This window comes from Echinops telfairi, unplaced genomic scaffold, assembly GCF_000313985.2.
Source record: "Echinops telfairi isolate 266 unplaced genomic scaffold, ASM31398v2 ScPeMD7_1;HRSCAF=3_1, whole genome shotgun sequence".
Taxonomy (NCBI): domain Eukaryota; kingdom Metazoa; phylum Chordata; class Mammalia; order Afrosoricida; family Tenrecidae; genus Echinops; species Echinops telfairi.
The window spans coordinates 580,581-599,596 of NW_022103897.1; the positions used below are offsets into that span (position 1 = coordinate 580,581).

Here is a 19,016-nt window from a genome sequence, read left to right on the forward strand (position 1 = left end):
GACAGGGCAAGATATGACAAAATAATAATTTATAAATGATCAAGGGCTCATGAGGGAGAGGGGAGCGGGGAGGGAGGTGAAAAAATGAGGACCTGATGTCCGGGGCTTAAGTGGAGAGCAAATGTTTTGAGAATGATGAGGGCAATGAATGTACAAATGTGCTTTGCACAATTGATGTGTGTATGGATTGTGATCAAAGTTGTATGAGCCCCTAATTAAACAATTTTTAAAAAAAGAAGAAAAACAAAAACAATGACAACTCTAACACCGAAAGACACGGACAAAACTGTAGAACATGATACTTAGTAAAGTTAGCCAATCTTAAAGCTAAATATTTAATAGCACCATTATTTTAAAGACAATTGAAGAAAAGTAAGTGTGGTTTTAAACGAAGAAAAGAAGACTTTGCTATCTACAAGGAGGCCAAGGACAGAATGAGAACAGGGATGGGGAGGAAAAACATCTACCAGAAAATAATCCACAGAGTCCGGATAAAAAATAAATTAATCAATTAACTTAGTTTTCATAGTTTAATTGGCTCTAAAAATTTTCCATAGAATCTACAATCAATTATCCTAGAAGCAGTAATCAATAGGTCAAACAATGCATTGCATTAAGTATATCTGTTCACCAGATCTCTTTAAAGCATTGAAAAGCAAGGTTTCTACTTGGAGGATTAAGGTAGGCCTGACTCAAGACATAGCATTTTCAACCACTTCATACACATGTGAAAGGTGGATATTGAATACGGAAGACCAAAAAAAATTGATGTATTTGAACTAAGCTGCTTGTGAAGAATACTGATGGTACCATGGACTGCCAAAAGAACAAACAGATCTGTCTTGGAAGAAGTACCAGAAATCTCCTTAGAGGTAACTTTGGCAAGACTTTGTCTCACGTACTTTGGACATGTTACAGGAGAGACTCTTTCCTACAGAAGGGCATCATGCTTGGTAAAGTGGAGGGGCAGTGAAAACCAGGAAGCCCTTTGGCTAGATGGACTGACACAGCGGCTGCAACAATGGGCTCAAACGTAAGAACAACTGTGAGGAGGCACAGGACCAGGCAGTGTTTTGCTTGGTTGTACATAGGATTGGTACAAGTGGAACCAACTCCGCAGCCCCTAAAAGCAACAGGAAAGTGGACAGAGGGAGAGAACCACGATTATTGTGCTAAGAAACGGGTGTGTATATAAATGAATTGATTTATGATCATTGAAATCTTGAGGAAACTTAAAGAAAAAGTCCCTCCTCTTCTAAAGGTAATACAGACCTCCATGGTTACATACACCTTCGATATCCTGGACTGTGATATGATATTCTACATTGACAAAAACTGATACTGTCAATCATTCAAAGGGAAAAATAACTCAAATAAAGAAAACTGTTGAGGAACATTAGGAAAATGTTTTATTGTTAAAAATTCAATATTTGGAAGAAAGATGCCTTAACTGTTTTTTTGTCGTGAAGTTTTAACACACATGGAAATCGTGACATCAGATATGTGTGTGTTTTAAATGAATAACTTGTTGCTAATTATGTCCTGAAAGGTGTGAAAGTTCACTGCTAAATTATCGTCACCTTGCATTTTATTAGACAACTGTTGCTTTACAAAAGCTTAGTGTACAGCTAAAAGGTTATGTGAGAGTACTGCATTTACATTTGCCAGGGTTTTATATTTAGCATTTATTAAAAGAAATGGCAGTAGTATAACAATTTGATTAGTGTATTTCCAAGCATTCAAATACATTTTGCCCAAGTGGAAAAAAGAAAAAGAAAAGGATTTCATGGGTGAATTAGCTTTGAAAAATGCAACACACCAAAAACCTCTAGAGACCCATGATGCAGAATGGTGTGATAAGTGCTCTGGAAAATCCTCCTGGAATGAAACCTGTTTACCTTGCCTGTTCCAATGTAACTTAATGAAGAAATTTCAGTTATCTTATTCTTTACATTTTTAATGAGTCATCAATTACTACTCAAAGAGTGTTATATACATATTAAACTATTCCCATTTAAAAAGAATAAGATCAAAGCTAAATACAACTTTTATAATCAATAATTTTTAAATACTTTTTTAAGTGGTAAAGTCACATCCTGAAGCTCACATAAAGATGAAACACATTTATAATTGTTATTAATTTACAATGTTCTTAGGTAATTTTACAAAGTTGTTCCTACCTTGTAGTAATTTTCATCAGCACGCAGTGCTTTGGAAAGTCCAAAATCACTGATTTTGGCATAATGCTGAGTAACCAGTAACACATTCCTTGCAGCTAGATCTCTGTGAACAAAATTGCACTCTTCCAAATATTTCATTCCCATAGAAACCTGATGGACCAGCTCTATTATGTTCTTATCTTTGACGTGCCTGAAACTCACAAATGTGTAATTAGTAGTAGTGGACCATGGTTTATTTAAGTACAGTGAGCCACATTTTCTCTTTCACACAGAAGATGAATTCACTAATTTCCAATTTTCCTAAACAAAAATGTCACAAGTTATGATAAATGGTCTTGTTAACATGTAGCTGTTCAACGCTATTCTTTTCTTGTCCAATGGGCAAGATTTTCATGGTGTGTTTGGAATTTCCTGAAAAGCTATATAATGACTTATAGAAAATTAGGCTTCTGTACATATCATTGAACCCACATTCAACAATTAAATACACCTTGTGTCTCAGTTTATCTCTGAGCTGGGACTAACAATCTGTTCCTCTTATGGAGATGATAAAGATGCAGTCAGAATGAAGTAGAAGCACAAGGCAGCAAATAGAAAGAGTTCATTTACTACAGGGTAGAACTGCTCCACAGGATCTTCTTGATGGCAATGTTTTATGACGCGCATTACCGGGCTTTCCTTCTGCAGCTCTGCTGAGTAGGATTAAATTGCTAACCTTTAGTAGTCTGACCCAGAGCCCACCCAGTTGGTCAAATCGTGACTATTATTCTGTTTTACTCTATGTGATTTCCTCCATCCCACTAATAATTTTACTTCAGCACAACATGATTATTTTAAGAGTGAACTAATATTTTCAGAAGCAATTGCTAATGGAAGCTTACCGGTCCGACTGTCAATCAGATGTGTAAAACTGTTACCTCTGAGTCAAATGTTTCTTTAAGAGAGTGTGTTCTATTTAACCACAAAAAGAATGAAGTTCTGATGCATGCTATGACAGTGGTTAGCCAGGAAAAGATTGTGCTGAGTGAAATGAGTCAGACACAAAAGGAAAATTCTCTGAGATCACCCATATAATAAATATCTAGACCAAGAGAATGCAGAAAGGTTTACTGGTGCTTACCAGGGACAGGCAGGGGAGGGAAAGTACGAGTCACTGCTTAGGGAGCCCTGAGCTTTTCTTGAAGGTGATGAAAACATTTGGAAACAGATGTTGGTGATGATTTTACAACATGGTGAATATATTAATATCACTGAATTATACATGTAAAAGTGGCTTAAATACAGATAATTTGTCGAACATACTTCCACACAGAAAAAAAAAAAGATATTTGGCCTCTGTGAATAGCAGATATTATGAAGCTGGATTCATCATTGGCCACAAAATGAGTAAGACGATGAAGATAAAATTATTGGTTATTCTCTGAAGAAGAACAAAGCAGAATTGATCCAAAGGGGCAGCTCTTTGTGCTCTCCTCACAGATTGATGAGTGCTGATCAACCCTGAGAAGAAGTGGGGAACAGAGAAAGGAAACAGAGGGGCTCTGCTGCTCACACTACTGGCTTCTGTGCCTTAGGGAGCAGAACGAGGAAAGATACCTGTTTTGCTGCAAGTATTTATTAAGAGGCCCGAGCTCTGCCATCTCCATCACCAGCATCCAGGACTCGGCCTCACAGATTCCAATCATACGCACAATGTAAGGGTTATCGAGCTGCTGCATGACATTGGCTTCTAATAACAATTCATCCTTGAGAGCAGGGTCATTGGCTTCATTCTTTAGTATTTTCACAGCAACTGTTTTTGTAACTCTGTAAAAGAAACCGTAACATAAAAGACATTTTAATTTGAGTCATTTGTATGCGATCAATTTCTCTGAGATATAATTCCTACGCAGAAATGGTTTCATAGAAATATCTTTCATCAAAGAACAAAAAAAAAATCATATAATTGTGTGCTCACCTCCCCGATACGATCACTGAAGACAAAGCGGGTGCCTAAGCAAATGTGGTGAAGAAAGCTGATGGTGCCCGGCTATCAAAAGAGATAGCATCTGGGGTCTTAAAGGCTTGGAGGTAAATCTAGCTCAGAAACAACAAAGCCCACATGGAAGAGGCACACTAGCCTGTGTGACCATGAGGTGTCGAAGGGTTCAGGTATCAGGCATCAAAGAATAAAAAATCATATCATTGTGAATGAGGGGGAGTGCAGAGTGGGACTCGAGACCCATCTGTAGGCACCTGGGCATCCCCTTACAGAAGAGTCTCGGGGAAGAGAAGAGCCGGTCAGGGTGCAGTGTAGCAATGATGAAACATCCAACTTTCCTCTAGTTCCTAAATGCTCCCTCCCCACCACTATCATGATCCCAATTCTACCTTACAAATCCAGCTAGACCAGAGGATGTACACTGACACAGATAGGAACTAGAAACACAGGGAATCCAGGGTGGATGATCCCTTCAGGACCAGTGCCAAGAGTGGAGATACTGGGAGGGTGGGGTGGAAAGGGGGAACTGATTACAGGGATCTACATATAACCTCCTCCCTGGGGGATGGACAACAGAAAAGTGGGTGAAGGGAGAAGACGAACAGTGTAAGATATGACGAAATAATAATTTATAAATTATCAAGGTTCATGAGAGAGTGGGGAGCGGAGAGGGAGGGGGGAAAATGAGGAGCAATGTTTGAGAATGATGAGGACAACAAATGTACAAATGTGCTTTACACAATTGATGTACATATGGATTGTGATAAGAGTTGTATGAGGCCCCCAAAAAAAGATTTAAAAATAAATATCTTTCAACACACCAAGAATGGGTGAAGAAGCCATGTAATAATTGAATAACTTTCAAACTGTGTTCTCTTATTTTTACTTAAATTACTTAGAACTAATATGAGTGTCCTGTTGAATAATGTCCCAAACAAGTAGAACACTTAGACTGTTAGAATATTCAATTAACTTTCAAACAAACCTTATAAGCTATGACATGCATAGATTTCTATAACATCTTACAGTTTTTTATCATAGATTATGCATAAATGTAGACAAACGCACTGCTGTTAGCTGTCATCATGTTATCCCGACTCATGGTGACTCCATTCACAATGGAACAAAATGCGGTCGGGCCCTTTATCATACCCGTGATCAGTTGCAGATTTCATTGTGGTGACCTATAGAGTTTCCAGTGGATCATATTCAGAGCGGATAACCAGGCCATTCTTCCTAGTCCATCATAATATGGAAGCTCCAAATGAAACCTCTTCAGCATCATAGCAACACACACAAGCCTCCATTAACAGGTGATGGCTGTACATGTACAGAGGCCAGGAATATAACCTAGTTCTCCCACGTGAGAGGTGAAAATTCTAACAATGACCCACCAATGTCTTATATGAATATTAAATTAATTTATTATATATTGGAAATGAAGTCTCACATGCAAAACTAAAAAGCATTCAATAAGTTAAATTATTTTTCTAATAAACCATCACATAATTTGGCTTGAATTCTTAAAAAGATTCCAATATGGTAGGCATAAATAAATAAATGGAACTTATTTATGCATAGTTTTAAAAACTAGAGTCCCTCTGTGACATATTCCCCATAGCTATTGTTGTTAGGTACTGTCAAATCAATTCTGATTCATAGCAACCCTATGTACAACAGAACAAAACATTGCCTTGTCTTGTGCTAGCCTCACAATTGTTATGTTTGATCCCAGTGTTGGATCCATTGTGTCCATCCATCCCAGCAAGTATCTTTCTCCTTTTTGCTGCCCTTCTTCTTTACCAAGCATGATGTCCTTTGCCAGGAATTGTGCTTTCCTGGCAATATGTCCAATGCACATGAGATGACGTTTTGCCATTCTTATTTCTAAGGAGCATTGTGGTTGTACTGTCCCAAGAAAAATCTGTTTGGTTTTTTTTTTGGCAGTCCATGGGACTTTCAATATTCTTTGCCAGAACCATAATTTAAATGCATCAGTTCTATTATTAGTATCACGTGCGAGTTAAATTTGCGGTAGATTATTCAACAACAGCTGCAGAAGTACATTGACAGGGAGTTGCCAGAAATTCAAGCCAGATTCCCAAGAGGACATGGAACAAGGGATATCATTGTTGATGTAAGATGTACTTTCCCACAGATGGAGGACAGTAAAGGAACTATCCAACAAAATAGATAAAAGGGAAAAATAACATTATAAATACAATATGCATACAGAATAGGGCACATAAATATGCATATGTAGGTCAGTCACCCCTCTCATCTGTCAGTTTGTCCTACTATATATAGTGTTTTGCATGTTGCTTTGATGATGGAAGCCAAGACACCAATATTTGAAACAACAATAGGGTCACCTATGGTGAACAGGTTTCAGCAGAAGAGAGAAGAGGCAGTACATTTCTGAAGGAGTAGCCACTGAAGAACTAATGACTAGCAGTAGAACTTTGTTAGATATGGTACTAGCAGATGAGCCTCACAGATGGGAAGGCACTCAAAATGTGACTGAAGAAGAGCTGCCTCCTCAAAATAAAGTCAATCAGAGTGATATGGACCAAGCAAAGCTTTGGGGGCTTCATTTGCAAAGGAGTATGACAAAAAGAAAAGAAACAGATTAAAACATGCATTAATAATCAGAACATGAAATATATAAAGTATGGAATGGATCTGGAAAAGTTGGAAGCTGATTTTTTTTTTTAAAAAGGAAAGCATATAGATAAATAGGAACTCTGAGCTGAAATGGACCAGAATTGGCCATTGTTAACTGGCCAATCCTCTGCTTTACTATGCCAGGAATGACAAATTCAAGAATGGCATTACATTCATCATCAAAAAGAACATTTCAAGATCTAGCTCACAGTAAAATATGACAGAGTAATATCTAAAAGCCTACAAGGAAGTCAATACAACTATTATTCAAAGTTTTTAAAAAAATAGACACTAACCACAAAAGCCAGTGAGGGAGAAAGTGAAGAATTCTACCAGCTTCCTCAGTCTGATATTAATCAAACATGCAATCAAAACACATTGATGATTACTAGAGATTGGAATACAAAAGCTGGTGTGTTAGTATGGGTATTTTAGAGAAACAAATCACAGAAACTCATGTATAAGAGAGTTTTATATAAAGGTTAAGTGCACATCAAGAAAACATCCCAACCCAGTGCTGCCCAAACCCAAAAGTCCAACATTAACCCCTATGTCCAACACCAATCCACAAAATTCTTCTCCATCTCACAAAACACACACAATGATGCCGACTGCAGGAGGAAAGCCAAATCAGTGAATGTGTAAGCATCTCAGCACTGGCAGGAGTCTCCACATGGCTGCTCCAGCACCCAGGGCTGCATCAAGATAGGTCCATACGGCTTCTCCTCAGGGATGTCTTGCAGGAAGTGAGCCTTGCCAGCTAAAGCAGGGAAATTGCTAAGGCAGCTGCAGCCTGGTCCGACCCACACAAAGCAAGAGACCCGAGAACTAGAAAGGCGAGGCTCACCGAGCCATTTATCCCTTGGCCCTTTAATTAATTCCACATGTGTTTATCGGCCAGGTTGGCACAATAAACTATCTCAGCTGGTAACAAAAAGGAAGGATCAGTAGTTGAAATATATAGCGTTGATGACAGAAATGAAGTTGGAGATAGCATGATAGAACTTGTAAGACCACATGTTTTAAACACTGTGGAAAGTGATATGGCACTACCTAACACAACTGGGAAGGAGTCTGGAAAACATGGCTGCCAGATAGAATCTTTTATCAAACTTCTTCTATATGCCAGTCTCTGCAGAATCTAACAGATAGAGACCCACCACCAGGAAAATTAGATGTGCAACCTGAATTCTGGGTGCTTCAAGATTGTTTTTTTTTTTTTTTTGGTAAAAGAACACACAAAACTCCAGCACCCTATCCCCCACCCCCATACACACCTTGCCCTGTTAAACCCAGAATTCAGTAGACCAGTGAGTCTAGGTGGGTCTCTCTCCACAAGCTGGGACTTACCTCCTCTAAACCTCCCCCTTATTAGAAGCCCCATGCACCTCATGCCTCCATTCCTACTGCCTATTTACCCCCTTGGAGTCCCTGTGTGGAGGGGAGATCCCATGGCTGGTGCATTATCTCCATACCTCTCCACTTTTTCCTGGTGTGACCCTACTATACGAGTGCAGTTCCCACACCAAAAGATCAGCTCCCTTAGAGCAGGTAAGGGTTACCAAACCAAGAGCCCTTTGTTATAAATATAATAACATTGGTCTTCTGGGCTCTCTCCCTATATTATATAGTAGGTTGATAAGTGACTCTGCTAGAATAATAGATATACTTTCTACCTACCTCACCCACTATTACCTCAATACCCCACTTCAGCCTTCTCAGCAAGACACAGTTTCACATAAACTCATAAGTACTAGCACACCTCTTAAAATCCTCCTTTCCAATTTATAAAAAATTACTATAACCAAAAGACCACTTATTATTTATACCATCACTTATGCCCTACTCTCATGATACTATGCCCTATTTGTGCTACCTATCCACTTTATCATTTCTTCCTAATTACCACACAATACAATTTCCAGCCCCTATCTTATCTTCCTCTTCTAACACAAAGAGCTACACCCCCCCCAAACATACGTAACCCAAAACACTACACACCATGTACATATGTCATGCAAATAGCCAACAGTAGTAACCACAGAAAATTAAGATGAAAGTCAACAATTGAAGATTACCCAAACCCAATGGAATGCACAGAAAAAGAAGCCCTGGAACTACCAGAAAGAGAATACAGAAGAAAGATGTTTAAGACTGTCAAGAGATCTGGGGAGCAATCCCGAAAACAAAGGAAGAAACTGAGATACTAAAAACTTCACACCCCAAATGAACCCCAAAACTAAAAATTGAAACAGAAATAAATAACAGAAACAAATAACATGGTACAGGACTTGAGCAATAGAATTGAAGAAAGGGAAAATTGAATTAGTGAACTCAAAGACAACCATGCAGACTTCAGCAAACATGAGAAAGAATCACATAAAAACCCAAAGGAATCTGAAGAAAGCCTGCTGATGAAGAGAAAAGATATAGATCTCATCGGAATACCTGAACAGGAAGAAACAGACAAGGCTACAGATAAAATAACAAAATCCATGGAGGGAAATTTCCCCAATATCACAAAGGAGGAGATGATAACCATTCAGGAAGCAGAGAGTACCAAATAGGTTAGACCCTAGAAAAAATATATCAAGACATATAATAGTCAAATTATCCAACTTCAAGGGAAGAGAGAGAATCTGGAGAGCAACCAGAGAGGAAAAAGCAGTCACCTACAAAGGTAACGAGGTAAGAATAAGCTCAGACCCCTCCACAGAAAGCATGAAGGAAAGAAGAAAATGGAGCAACATGTAGCAAACTTTGAAAAAAACAAACAAACAACAACTTTCAAGCAAGAATTCTACATTCAGAAAAACTATTCATCAAATATGAAGTTAAAATAAACTTGAACAAACCCATAGTAAAACAAGAAATAGACAAGGTCATCTATAAAGCATATATATATATATATATTACCTTTAAACTAATAAAGTTAGTTTGTATGCTTAATAGATGCATTTATTACAATTATTCCAGGAGTAACCAAAGTGACATTTCAAAATAATTTTTTAAGGAGTTAACTTGCTAGGTTAAAGATGAGGCTTTCTCTCGCATAAAGGTTTACAGCCTTGAAAACCAACAGGAGAAGCTCTATTTTCCCTGTAGGATTTGTTATGAGTCAGAATCAATTCCGTAGTAGTGGATGTTTTGGGAAGTCAAATTGTATGATATTATTATTAAATGAGCACTCTGCAGTTGTGATGCTGTGGGTTTGGCATTGGGTTGCCAACCACAAGGTTGGCAGTTCAAACCCCACCAGTCACTCTGTGGGAGAAAGACGAGGTTATCAGCGTCTATGAATATTCAGTCTCAAAAACCCTATATATTGCCACTATGAGTTAGAATCAACCCATTGGTAGTGAGTTTGATACATGTATACTTAGCAAAGTAACATACACTTTTATGATACAGAAAATGGTATGATGATGATATAAAAAGGACTTACTTCTTCATTTTGTAATAACCCTTTTTCACAGTTCCAAAGTTTCCAGAGCCAAGCTCTTTGTCTTCCAGGGTCAACAGCTTTCGATCCAGATAGACCTCTTTGGGCCTGATTTCCTCAGGGTCTGCATAGGGGCTTTCATACACTTCAGTGTCCATGGGCAAGGCTTCTCTCTGGAGACCTGCATTGTATTCAAGAGACACACAATCTTTGGGCTGGATCCTTTGTCCCACCTCTCTTCCTAGGGCCACACTGCACCGGGGGCAGGATGGACCCTATGAAACACAAGGCAGTGCCTCTTCTAATTTAGTAGATCAGGAGCAAAGGAGTGCTGATGACTCCGCCCTACTTGACTTCTATTCTTGCAGTAAAATATGGCATATTCCTCTTTCTATGAGCCATCAAGAGGGGTCATTCACACCAAAGGCAGGCACGTTACATTGAGCTCTCTTAATGCTCTCATTGTGGTTTTAACCTATGTCTGAAATTTCTCTCTGACATGCCACTTGTTAAGAGATGACATCTATTCACTTCCCCCTGGTGCCTTTTATAATGTTTTTAGCCATTATATCAGACGTGACATAGAGGATTTCCAAAGTGAGGTTATAAAATACTCTGAAACTCCTGACTCTTTTCCGGAAAAATTTGCTTTGAAGCCTCCGGATGACATATTCTGCATCTAATGTCCCAAGGCCGCCAAGGTGTAAGGAAGGTCAGAACAGCCAAGATGGAGAGATCAGAGAGGTCTTGAGACTAAAGATGGAGAAATGTCCCACCAACCCAAGAGTTCCACTACTGCCTCTGCCCCTTCTGTTCCAGTGCCAGTAGCAATCAGATTTACACATAATGAGAGATACTCTGAAACAACAGTCATAATTGTTGTGTTTTATCCAATGCCACATTCAAAGTGAGGGATCTGGTAACATACCATTTCACTCAATGGAACACCATGGTCCATAGATACATGATTTCTGCTACTGCTTTTAGACAATAGGGTTGCTAGTACTAGCCATTTTTATACTTGAATGACAGACAGTGGTGTGAACTACCTCGTTAGTGCTACAACTATATGTTACCATGGAAAGTGTGTCCTTTCTGTGGATGCCAAGTAATTAAAGTGGTTTTCTCACCTCGTTCAGTGGTCCACGGTCCTCGGTCTGGCTCATAAGGATTAAACACAGAACTTTCTGGCCGGTTCCCATGGGATGGGGATGGCTGAAGCACACAAAACAATAATAGGTTATTTTTCTTCATCAACACACTATTGAGCTAATCTGTGTAAGTGTTTTAATCTTCAAATAATCATGTTTGCATTCGTGCAAGGGAGGCAAAGGAAAGAATGAGGAATAAAGACAGAAGAATATCAAAGCTTATCTAATTTTTCAGGCAACTGCTTGGACACCGAGAGGATTTACTAAAATTCATTCTACTCCAATTCAAGGAGCTCTACAAGTGTCTCAGAAGGCATAATTAGAGAGTCAACTCTACTTGTTTAGAGAAATCTCTTCCCATTTATATGCCTTCTCCAAGCCTATGTCTACACCCCAAAAGATGTGGATTTTTATTTTCTCCTTGGGTCCATTCTATTCTTTTAACTGTTCCTCTATTTGATATAATATGGAAGTTGCTGTCAAGTGAAATTGAAATGTCTGCCTGCTCATTCTACTAACTCCTCAACTTCAAAACATTCCATGCTTTCTAGTTTCTGCTTAAATTCTTATGTTTGGTCGAGGTCTAGCAACATTTGGGTAGATCCCAAGAGGGCAGCATATTCCAGGGATTTAAAGGTTTCAAAGACGACTGGCTGATATCATTCCAAGGCCCTAATTATGAGGCTACTGGTGCTAATAATAATAATCATGGTATCCTATGAGGTTGAGGATGCTCTTTTGGCTTATGTGATGGCTTTTGGCTTATGTGATGGAAGACAATTCTTCCTTAATCCCAAAGTAGACAATGAGGTTCTATCTATCAAACAAAGTATTGTGGGCCATTATTCACAGCAACCTTCCCTATTATTTTAATTAACATCCATTTGCAGCATGAAAAAAAATTGGAGAAAAGTCTACTCGTTACATCACTAAGAGCTTTCTATTTTGAAATGATTTCTCTCCAGTTTTTTTGGAAGACACCCATCCTTTTTGGGGAAGTGGAACAATGTATAGGGTGGAAGTGGGGAGAATGCTCTGTGGAAGAAATACGTGGTTTTCAATCCTATCCATTAAAAGAGCTGTGGTTATTCTTTGATAATGACAGGGGATAAAATGTACATTTAATTTGCCCCATTGTATACACCATTTAATAGAAGAATACAATAATCTGAAAGTGAGTTTTCAGTTGAAAGAAAGCATCTGAGTAACTTGCAAAGAATTAGAATTAAGGTACAGTGATAAATTATAAAACCATTACTAATTATTACATAAACTATATTATTACTTAAAATTAACGAAATTTAAATAAAATAGACTGTGTTGGTCCACATTATTACTACTTGTCATTGTTCTTTCTGCTTTGTGTTTTATTATTAATTCTACTCTAACCAACAATATCTTTTTGCATTTACAACACTTCCCTTTCATACTGTATTTGCTGATACTCAAGAAAAAAAAAGGTTAACTTGCAGGCACCACTAGGTGGCACTAGCCATTGGAGGAGTCTAACTTCTAGAACAGCAATTTGTGATTTTTACTTTAAGCTTTAGAAATTCCGGTGATAACACGCTAAAAATAACAATAACAATAAATTATGCTCAAGTATAAATTGCGATGTAGCGGGCAGTGAAAAGGCGAAGACCTGCGACAAGACGGACTGATACTCTGGCTGTATCCAAGAGCTCAAATATAAGAACAATTGTGAGCACCGGGCACTGTTTCATTCTGTTGCTCACAGGATCACTACGAGTGAGAATAGACTGGAGGCACCTAGCAACAACAGCATAAATTGTGATGCCTGAGAAAGGGCGGATAGGGTTGAACCACCAAGCTCACAGTTAACAGCCCAACATTTACCCTACAGCACCACGAGAGTCTATACTATGTTAGCTATATATGCATGATTCTGCCTCTTGCAATTAGATTATTTTACCTTGGAAACAATTCTATATTTCAGCTTCCTTTCATAGTATGAATTTTACTGCAATGTAATTCATCCATTTCCTACTGAGAGACATTGCAACTATTTCTAGACTTTGTCAATTAAACAATGTTGGAATAAGTATATATATTTATAGAGCAGTTTTTAAAAGCTCATGGAAAATGGAATGGAAAGAGAATAGAATTTTCCCACAAAACTTTTGAAGACTCTTCATACATGAATCCACAGAATATGTATATAATCATTACATAGAAATTAAGAGTGGAGTGTTGAGAAATTATGTGTACTTTTAATCTTGATGTTATAAAATTGCTTAGAGGTTGCATCATTTCACACTTCTTGAATGAAATGTGAAAGTTTTATTCACGATACCCTGCTATACATTGTGTTACCAAATTTTTCTTTAGGATCAGTTTCACAGATGGAATAATAGTGTACCACAGTTGTAACTTGTGCTATTATTTTTTATTATTATTGAGAGAATACATATATAATTACAGAGTTCAATCACTATTATGAAGTTCAACACATTTTCATATACTTATATTCTCTGCTCATTATTGTATTAGACTGTTCTTTTATATTGGGTTTTATTATTGATTGATTTATTCTTTTTATATGTTAAAGATATCATCCACATATGTTATTATAACTTATTTCAAGCTTGTTAGTTCTTTTGGCTAATGTTATGCCTTTTAATACATATATTTCTTAATACTTATTTCAAGCTTGTTAGTTCTTTTGGCTAATGTTATGCCTTTTAATACATATATTTCTTAATTAAAAAAAAAGTTTTATTGGGACATAATCCACATATCAAACAATTCAATTGTTCTATCATATCAAGAAGAATTGTACAATCATTAATTATTCTAATCAATTTTAGAACATTATCTTCTTTCTTATACTCTTGTACTCCTTGTCTTTAGTTCCGTTTCCCCACAACCTTCCCTGCCGTACCTCCAAAAAGCCATCAATCCACTACTGTCTCTATAGATTCACCCATCTGAATTTTATATATCAAAATACATACAAAAATCCAAAACAAAGAAACAAGAAAGCTAAAAACAATACAGGAGAAATGGATGCATAATGATAATAACTGATATAAAGGGATATAGGGCAAACAGCGGGAGTAAATAATGAAGGCAGGGAGGGGGCACAGGGAGGGAGCACTAGAATGGATTGTGATTGCACAAGTCATTTCAAAGGCAATTAAACCATGGCGGGGTGGGGGGGGGTCCTCTAAAATGGATGTGGTGATGATTGTACAATTCTTCTTGGTATGATTAAATGACTGAACTATTGAATTGTATGATATGCAAATTATGTGCCAATAAAACTGCTAAAAAAGATAAACAAAAAAATCAAATGGAGAAACCTCAATCAAAAAGAAAGCAGAAAATACTAAATATTAGAACAACTTTAAAATAGGTCAAAAAGGAGATCATATGATTAAGTGATAAATTTTAACATTCACATCCCTGGTCTATGTTCGGAGGAGACTCACCAGAGTCTTTCTTTATTTTTGTGTAATCATATTTACTTATTTTTTTCAAGTTCGTTTAGAATGTTCTCCTGGTAGAATTCATGTTCTAAATATTTCTCTAGTCACCGTGAGGAAACTGTCAACATCAGACCTGAGCCTACTTGGGGAAATGATGGGGAAGTGGGAGAAGGAGAGGGTTGCTGTCTCCTAAAACGATTGCATTGTTTCCTTGGAGTGGTGCTTTTTTGATGTATGGATTTTGCTAGGCTGGTCTATGTTGTCGCTGCATGCTGCCCAGCTGATTTCTAATTCATAGTGGCTCCACATGACAGAGTAGAACAGTACCACAGGGAGGTCAGGTGAGTAAGGTGCGTGGGACAAGAGAGGTACGCTGGGTTTTGCCCACACCTGGTGCCCTGAGATGGCTGAGGGAGTAGGAGCACTGTCATGGTGGCAAAACCAGGCCCCTGTCTGCCACAAATCAGGTCTTTTTTGTTGTTGTTGCACACTGTTATGCAATCTCTTCAGAACCTCTAAATAGAAAGCTTGATTAACAGTCTGACCTAGTGGAACAAACTCCAAATGCACTACGAGTCGACATTTCTGTCCATTTGGGAAGTTGACAGACATCCAGAACAAGATCTGTTCTACGAAAGTTCCACCTGGCAGAGCTGTTTTCAGTTCCCTGGGGGGTACCCCCTTGTGTGTACAGGTATCTGTATGTGTGCCTCTGTGTGTGTGTATGTATACATGTAAATGTATATGTGTGTTATATGAACAGATTAATTGGTGGTTCTGCTTCTCTGGTTGACTATTAAAGGATGTCCTTGAAAACCAAAGAATTAAGAGACAGGTGGAATGTTTCATCTGCCTTGTTTTATGTGAGACTCACTCCTCTCAGAAAGTGCACGTGGGCTTGAGGAGCTGTGAGTTAGCATTAGGCCTGGGCAGCATCAGTAAAATTGCATGTTAGAAAAAATGGGAGCCTGAGACTGTCACGTCTCAGGCTCATATTCACCTGGGCCACCTACTGACAAATGCGGTCTGTGAGGAGGAAGGGAGGACAGAAGTTGGGCGGCTGAGTTGTTCATAGGCTCATGATGAGATGGAGACTCTGTATATACTATCCCTTTGGCTCTAGGCTCATCCACGAAGTTATGTAAGCATGGTGTTGGACTCCAGACTTGCGTTTTATGAGTTTTAAAAACTCATCACCATCACCATGGCGGTGCAGTCACTAAATGGAACCGAGTTTGAATTGTAATTTAAAAGAAAAAATTCCTGATTGAAAAGATCCTGAGTCAGAATACATTTGGAAGCATCTCATTTTATGAGGCAGCATCTTGCTATGGTCAAATCGTTTTGATAGCTCCATCTTTCCCAGTAACTAAGAGGAATCTTCTTCACAAAGAAGTGGCAAATGCCATGACACCAATCCTGGGCTAGGGCGGTGAGAACGTCCTCTTACATTACTAGACATTCTTATTCAAGGCAGAAATTCCAATAACCAAACTGGCCCTGGTGGCTTGACACAACTGTGACTTGTGGGGCAAAAGTGAAATCAACAATTAAAAGCGTACCATATTGATAAACTGATCCCCAAATCAGAAGTCATATAACACTTCACTGCAACTCTTCACAAGCAATGCCACGTTTCCTCACTGAGATTTTTCATGAGCCGACTAGAAGCATGACACGAAAACAGACTTAGTTGTTCCTTTCGGCTTTAATGACAGAACGTTTTCCTGCAAACCCTACACTGAACTTATTACTCTAGTCTACAGTCAACAAGAGTAGGAAAACCTTGAGTCTGACTTTTCCCCTAGAAAGAGATGATTCAATAAAATCCAAGGTCTCTTATACTTTTTATTTCTACAATAGGAGCCCTGGTGGCATGACAGTTACTACTTGGTTGTTGATTGGAAGGTTGGTAGTTCAAACTTACCAAACCAAAGAAGTTGACCATTTGCTTCCCTAAGGTTTGTAACCAAGAAAACCCTACTGAGCCTCGTGTGCTCACAGGAAGTTCGCACTGACTTGTGGACACCCAATGGCAACAATGACGTTTCCGGCATGTCTAATAAGTAAATTATGCAATCTATTTCGTGAGCTGATGATCATGATTTCATGATCATGAGCATGATGGTTATTGCTGAAATGTTTGGAAAAGCATACATTGAAAATGAGAAGAGATATCATTAAGAGAATTAGCTTTATCCTACTGGTGATAAAGGTAAAAAAGAAAAAAAAAAGAAAACCATACATTTCTTATACATACATTTTACAGGGGGTATGGTTCATTATAAATAGAAATCATTAAGAACAGGACTTTGAATATTTTTACCTTAAAATTAAATTCTGTGTCGGACTCAGAAATCAATTAACTGTTGAGACTACCACCGCTGTATACTACATGGGTTTGTCTAGTCTTCCAAGCCTATGTTTTTCTTAGAAGTGTGATCTGTAATGTTCTGTATTATAAATCTAGTGTAATAATGAAATTATTTTGACACATGATATTTACCAAAAAAAACAGCTTAAGTACTAACAGTTTTATATACATCACAAAATCCTGGCACCCCTTCTATCAAAATGTAATTTGTACTCTTAATTACCACAGCATCGCAACGTGATTTTGGCAATCAAAAGTAACTCCTCCCTCTTTGAAAAAAAAAAGCTCTAATATGAGAACTAGGTCCTACTAATCCCATTATGGAAATGACATTATGGCTCACATCTTAGCAGAAATAGCATGTTAAGGTTAATGAACTTTGGCAGCAAAGTGCCTGAGGCCTGACAAGAAAAGCCTAGGATGTACCTGGGGCAAGCCCCTCCCCGCCCCCAGATATCCCTATAACAAGTGGGCTATATATGACAAAAAAGGTGTACAGTGAACCCTCGCCACTTCGCGCTTCGACTTCCGCGGCTTCACTCTATTGCGGTTTTTGCGTAACAGCGCATGCTCTGTCATTACTGCCACTGATTGGCTCATACTGTACACGCTTGATGCCATAAATAATATAATAAATAATAAATGATAATTGTAACGTCCAAAATGTTTTACTGTATTTTCCCTTTTTCGTTTAATAAATTGGGTAATACGAGTGTAATGGTGACTAAAGGGTGTTTTTTCATGTCCTCTATGCTCTAACTACGAAAATATTTGATTTACAAATAAGGAATCCTACTTCGCGGAATTTCATTTATCACGGTAGGGTCTAGAACCGATAAACGAGGGTTCACTGTACAAGCAGAGCACAGAAGTGTTAGGCTTAGACACCAGGAAGTTTAGCAAACAGTCACACATTCAGGGCAAGGCAAGATGGGAAGCATGCAAGCCGAGTGTGGGTGAGTCCTACCAGTCAGTCAGGGACTAGCAAGCAAGGGTTGCTTTAGCACCTTTCTTTGCCCAGGCTTTGGGAAGGAGTAGGATTTGAGTCTTGAGAATATTTCACCCGCTGACCAAGTCTAGAAACCAGAATGGCAAAGAAAAAGAGTAAATATTTCAGAAAACAAATAAAAGACACCTTACATGACATGCTAATTGACACACATGACATTGTAAGCACTGCCCATTTGACCAATAAAGATGATTGCATGTAACTTTCAAATTTTTGTTTGCTTCAAGATCTTACCGTTTCATCAAAAAAAGTCATGAAAAATATTTGGAACATATTTTTCTACTACAGGCTACAAAATTAAAGCTGCTACATTTAATTAGTCTGTTTTATATAGCCAAGTCACAGATTCAAAAGAAATCACCAAAAAGAAACTAAAAAATAAATCTGGCTGCTCAATTTTGTTTCTTGATCCAGGTTCTAGTTACAATGCATCTGTGAAAATTCATTGAGTTGCATAACAAGCGTATGTGCATCTTTTCTGTATATATTTTACAATTTTTTAAAAAGTTATTTCAAAATAGCCAACTTTTTGAAGTCCCTGGGTGACATATGGCTAAACATTGAGCATGGCATTCTTTCAAGACTTCACAGCTCTGAGCCCTCACCCATCTTAATGAAAAACAGATCTCTTTCCTAGGACACATAGTGATATAAGTGAGTTGGATAACAAGCCAAATAAAATGGTGTCTCTAAAAAGGTGCTATGTCTTAAATGTTCATCGAAAGTTTTCTAGTGTTTTAATAAATTCACGTCCCCCCATCCGATA

At 38.1% G+C, this 19,016-nt stretch overlaps 1 protein-coding gene across 1 annotated transcript in view; it reads right to left on the reverse strand.

The window, feature by feature from the left end:
• Positions 1-19,016, reverse strand: part of SYK (spleen associated tyrosine kinase) — a 76,403-nt gene that overhangs the window by 20,568 nt on the left and 36,819 nt on the right. Inside the window, exons 6-10 of the mRNA XM_004713904.4 lie at positions 18,249-18,317; positions 11,398-11,482; positions 10,271-10,448; positions 3,777-3,986; positions 2,181-2,370 (exon numbers count right to left, since the gene is read on the reverse strand). Coding sequence (XP_004713961.2) covers positions 2,181-2,370; positions 3,777-3,986; positions 10,271-10,448; positions 11,398-11,482; positions 18,249-18,317 — 732 coding nt within the window. The remainder of the gene's footprint in view (positions 1-2,180; positions 2,371-3,776; positions 3,987-10,270; positions 10,449-11,397; positions 11,483-18,248; positions 18,318-19,016) is intronic.